Raw genomic sequence first — 6,000 nt, 5'->3', positions numbered from 1 at the left:
GAATGAGAAAAGAATCTGTCGCTTCCTTTCCATGATCACTCCAATAGTTTGTGTGGTAAGTGAGTAAGTGAGTTGGGTTTTACGCCGCTTTTAGCAATATTCCAGCAATATCACGGCGGGGGACACCAGAAAAGGGCTTCACACATTGTACCCATGGGGGAATCGAACCCGGGCCTTCAGTGTGACGAGCGAACGCTTTAACCCCTAGACTACCTCATCGTCTCCCGTGTGTGGTAAGAGGCGACTAAAGGGATCGGGTGGCCAGGCTCGATGACTGGGTTGACACATGTTATCGTATCATAATTGCGTAGATCAATGCTCATGCTATTGATCACTGGATTGTCTGGTCCAGACTCGATTATTTACAGACTGACGTCATATAGCTGGAATATTGCTGAGTGCGGCGTAAAACTAAACTCACTCACTCACATCAGTGTGTGATCTGTGGACTGCTTGATGGTCGAGATACTTCCACTTTCAGATGAGAATATATAATCATCAAATTCCAGTGTGTAACAGACACTATCCTCTGGAACCATTCACAGTAGAATGAATTTAAGTGTGGCTACAATGTGAGCACAAGCATAGCACGAACATCTTAAGGCTCAAGCTTATATTTCAAATTGAATATTCTTACTTAATGTCTAGGATACTTGTCGTTCATTATTTGGACCCGGATAGTCCGCAACTTACTCCCGGAAAACATCACAATACATATAAGATGAGATACATAGTTTAATGGGAACATGTAAAGAATATGTTCAATAACAGACTAACTGGTAATACTTTTAAAGAAAATATATGCAAAATCACATGCATAATATAAAATACATACCAATAAGTAGCATACCACATGCATACTGATGAGCCACTGGTTAAAGGATATAAACAGTAAAATATTGTAATTGAATCACCTATAATAAGGCATATCAAAATGATGGACGTTTGTTGGTGGTTTGAACCCATTTCTCCACTAGTTGACCTAAACATTATAACTGTTCCTTTCTTGGCGATACATCTTTAAATCTTTTATGAGTTTAAACAGCAAAACAAGAAAGCAGCTAAACATTTATAACACATTCGACGACACCATGTACGCTATGACCTATGCCAAGTAGTCACATTAATTAAGTCACGTTCGATTAAGAAATGGGTAAATGGACATACTACATATAAAACGTCAGTTCATTTGAAACATAACACACATCCATTCATGAAATAAAATATTAAAACCAATTCTTGTCAATCAAAAGCATAAGCTTTAAGAACACTGACTGTCATTGTAGACCTTGACGGGCTGAATGTTTACATACTAACTTTGTGAAAGATAACACGCATTTCTGTTGACAAATATGAGAACACATGAAATCACATCTATTTAAGACGTATATAATCTGTTACCATGTTAACGACACAAGAAATCTTTTCCTCTATGAGGGATTTCATCTTTTCAGATATTTGTTGATAAAATTTACTCTTTTTAAAGTTTGTAATCTTTTGCAAAGGTATACATATAGCTCAGAAGTAGTACCAAAATTGGTCACAACACAACATACATTGCAGGCAGAATAGGTTCTGAACATATTACATAGGCCTAAATGGATCCCTAAAATACAACATCAAGAACGGTCTGAAAATGGGATAAGGACTCACAACAGAAGTATTCCTTAGTTATAAGACATAAGGATCAAAGGGTAAGACCAAAACGCACACCACAAATCATTATGCGGTCATTAATATAATTCTGTAACAAAGCTTATGCCTTTATCTGCTGTTGTTATGAAATAGTAACGACATAATAGTGATTCCGCGTACTAGACGATCTGTCTTCAAATAGTTCAAGGATGGTGGCCTAAAACAAACTAGGATGGTTACAAGACATTTGGTATAGCATTTAACATGGACAAAATCGAGAAAATCGGAATCAGACCTGTTGGCAGATTGTGGTGTTAGTTCGACTGTCCTGTAAACATGTAAACTAGTGAATCTTCAATGTATTCCCCATGCTGACCTAAATAACATGAAAGGAGTACAGCTATGTATTTCTCTAACATGACCTACTGCAATGGGTTGCAAGAAATCTAAGTGCTGTTCATGAAAATGCTCCATGTTTCAATGTTTTCATGACAATCGACTGAAGATGGAACTGTTTTCTTGAACAATCTGTTGTATACAGAACAAAGTGTGAACAGTTGTGGGGTACATAGATGGAGAAATGTCAGATAGTTCACATGTGGCGGCATACATATACAGCCAAGCCACCTCAATTCTAACATATAAACGATACACGAGGAACACGCACGTTTGTGTTAACATATGAATCAATGTTTCATATTTAAATTGCAAGTGATTTCATCGCATTGAGCGGCTAAAGCTTCAATAGTTTTGCGCTTATGCCTCCATAAAACTATTTAAAAACAAGCCACGCCCACTAATGGATTACGGTTTCTCGACTGGTTGAAAATAGAGAGTGGTTGGTGAAGTAATATTGCCCTGATTGATGTCAACGATTCCTTTGCATTGTCAACATTTATGTATTAATAGTCAACTAAGCACAACGTCAAGCTATTATTTTGGATTGATTCATTTATATTATCGCTATCATATTACGCTGACCCCTCCAGCATAGCAAAATTTAATAGACGATAATTATTACATACTGTATGAATCATTACTGAAAAGTTCAGTATGGGTAAACAAGGCCCCGACCACTCAGGTTTGCTGAATGCGAACTATGTTACTACCAGAAATTACAGTTGGAATGGGGGGCGGTGGGATAGCCTAGTGGTTAAAGCGTTCGCTCGTCACGCCGAACACCCAGGTTTGATTCCCCACATGGACACAATATGTGAAGCCTATTTCTGGTGTCCCCCGCCGTGATATTGCTGGAATATTGCTGAAAGCGGCGTAAAACCCAACTCATTCACTCACTACAACTGGAATGGATTCTCAAATGAAACACAAAAACATTAAAAGAGGAAAATGAAATCCTTTTGAAAAATGTTTAGGCAACGGTATGTTTGCCTAAATTGCTACCTGTCAACAACATTTAATACAATGCCCTTAGTATCATTTAAAGCAATATTCATAATGGAAGATCAAGCAGCACGTACATACGTCCCTGTCATACGAAGAAAACATCGAAACAAACAAATAACTCGGACGATTCATGACATACCTGTATCCAATCTGGTTAAACATGTTCACGTATTGTCATGTAGTATTGACGCTCATATAGTATATCCTCCTCTCATCTATAAGGGGCGGTGGGGTAGCCTAGTGGTTAAAGCGTTGGCTCACCATGCCGAAGACCCGGGTTCGAATCCCCACATGGGTACAATGTGTGAAGCCCATTTCTGGTGTCCCCCGCCGTGATGTTGCTGGAATATTGCTAAAAGCGGCGTAAAACCAAACTCAGTCAGTCTCATCTATAAACCACATTCGACACTGTCAGGCTAACCTGGAGCTTTCGATAAATGCATAGGTAGATGATGACGAGACCTAAAGATGACACTCAAAGCAGACTTTCGGATTTTACGAGCACTTCATACTGGAACCCCTGAAGGTTGATGGCCGTACATTGGTTGCTTGTGACAGCCATTAAATCAGCAAATAAAAGATGAAAAAGTATGCATAATACACGTAACGAGAAATGTTAGTGAACATCGAATAGAAACGTTATTACAAACATCAAATGAAGAGAATAATTAAGTAGTATTGCCATTGTATCCCCACCGTGACAATACCCCAGCCCATAGCACCAATAACTTCGAACCGCTTAGTCAAGTTGAGATCGCAATGATGTTTTGAAAAGCCACCATCTTTGATTATTAAAAAAGAACTAATTAATCTGACCTAGCACCAATAAAAATGCCCCATCTCCAAGTGACCCGTGACATAAGTCAGGATTTACATCTAGTTAAACTACAACTGTGCACCCGGGATCGAGTTTTCAGGCTCGATGACTTGGTTGACACGTCATCCTATCCCAGTAACTTAGCGGTGCTCATGGTGTAAATCACTGCAGTGTCTGGGCCTGACTAGATTATAAACAGGCTGCCGCCACATAGCTTTAATGGTGCAGAGTGCGACATTAAACAACAAAGAGAAATCGTATCTGTCCAGAAAGGAATATCCTAAAGCAGGAAATCAGCATAACTGCGATTTTCTGGCACACTGTAGTAATGCATGCGATATTACAAAGTAGCCAGATAAAAATGACAATCATGATTCTGAGTGTAAATATCTATTATGAGCGACCACATGCGGTACACAATGAGATATGAAAGTATTATGTTCTCAGAAAGATTACGTTTTCCATTTGTAGTACAGAAATGTATCGGTACTGTTTGGTTTATACATGGTTGTTGTCACTAATATGGTCCACGTGGCCTTGTGCCTTGGCTGCGGTCAGAGATTGCTGTAGGTACTTCATGAACCTGTGGACGTCTTCGAAGGAGCAGAAGATCGGGACTGGGGCAACGCGGATAACACGTGGGAGACGTTTGTCACACTGAAAGGGTATTGTCAAGTTGACATGAATAATGACTTGTAAACCAAACACAAATCTCTGACGTGAGGCCGAAATGCATTGCTTTTTCAGTCAAGATGTACAGCGATATGACGAGGATGAGGTACTGAGTGAGAAGGGCGTGAATGAGTGAGTGTAAAGTATCTGAATGAATGAGTGAGAAGTGTGTGAAAGAACGAGTGAGAATGAATGAGTGAGAAGTCTCAATGAGTGAGAAGTGTGAGAATGAATGAGTGAGAAGTGTGTGAATGAACGAGTGAGAAGTGTGAGAATGAACGAGTGGGAAGTGTGAGAATGAACGAGTGGGAAGCGTGAGAATGAATGTGTGAGAATGAACGAGTGGGAAGCGTGAGAATGAATGAGTGAGAAGTGTGAGAATGAACGAGTGAGTCACTTAAAGTCACTTAAAGTATCGGCAACTGAACGCCAGATCCTTTTAGCAGTCACTTAAAGTATCGGCAACTGAACGCCACAGTTAGACATGTTGTATCCTTCTCGTGGAGCTGAGAATACACATGTTTGCTCTCAAAAACAAAACCATGAAACTTGTGCTCTGTGACGTGTCATCATTTATGGTAACCCCACGTTCATTAGAGTACAATTGAATCACTAAAATGCCAGACACATTGCTGATACTCACAGAAACACCACGCTTGTACAGTTCGTCAAGAACATGGTGAATGTTGACATTGAACGACAGTGACAACTGGGCCCCTCGTTGTTCAGGATCAGACGGGGTCAGTATATCAATGTATACTGCATCGGGATCCTCTGACTTATTTTCTGGGCGGCCATATTTTTTTTATCAACAGTTCCAGATATCCGGTCAGTAACAAGGACTTCTGTCTCAGTGCTGGCAAGGTGGCTTTGTTATACAGCTGGAAGGGAATATATAACGACCATGCAGTATAAAACATTTCAGAACCAAGCGAATTGCATTTTGTATAAATCAATTAGGTATTATTCTGAAAATTATCAGGTGCGTTCATTTGAATAATTATTCTACGTACATGTCAGCGGTGATATCTATTCTACCAATAACATTTATTTGAAGGTACGGCAATGATATTTCAAAAGGTGTATCTTAGATATTTTCCAGAAAACGTCATCTCATATTTGATTATTATCGATCCTTTGAACCGAGCTGATGTTCTAAATTCATTGATATAAAAACAAACATATGGGAAAGAATAAATCGATTTTTGTAAGATTTTATCTTAAGGATAGGAAAAGCATTTTCACACACTTTTGGGTGTCTTGGACCGTAAAAATGCCATTCGCACGGGAAACAAACGTTGGACAAACATGGGGAATGGAGCCCACGCACAAATATCACACACAGGGCAATAGGGTCTGTCCTACTGGGCATTCACCATAGCAGACAAATCTCATCGAACAGTTGGACATGGAGCACCAGCAACCCACTCACCACCATTCACCAAATAGGACAAACATCATGCATGGAGCAC

The 6,000-nt window shown here is 39.6% G+C and overlaps 1 protein-coding gene across 1 annotated transcript in view; it reads right to left on the bottom strand.

Moving 5' to 3' along the window:
- Positions 1-720: 720 nt before the first annotated feature.
- Positions 721-6,000, bottom strand: part of LOC124270710 (kynureninase-like) — a 24,779-nt gene continuing 19,499 nt past the window's right edge. The window contains 3 exon segments of the mRNA XM_046705741.1: positions 721-4,513; positions 5,172-5,331; positions 5,333-5,409. Coding sequence (XP_046561697.1) covers positions 4,355-4,513; positions 5,172-5,331; positions 5,333-5,409 — 396 coding nt within the window. The 3' untranslated portion in view covers positions 721-4,354.

The sequence above is a fragment of the Haliotis rubra genome, unplaced genomic scaffold (assembly GCF_003918875.1).
Source record: "Haliotis rubra isolate DU_JTF1 unplaced genomic scaffold, ASM391887v1 Scf154, whole genome shotgun sequence".
NCBI classification, from domain to species: domain Eukaryota; kingdom Metazoa; phylum Mollusca; class Gastropoda; order Lepetellida; family Haliotidae; genus Haliotis; species Haliotis rubra.
Note: the sequence above shows the minus strand (reverse complement) of the source record. Positions and strands in the feature narration are given on the sequence as shown.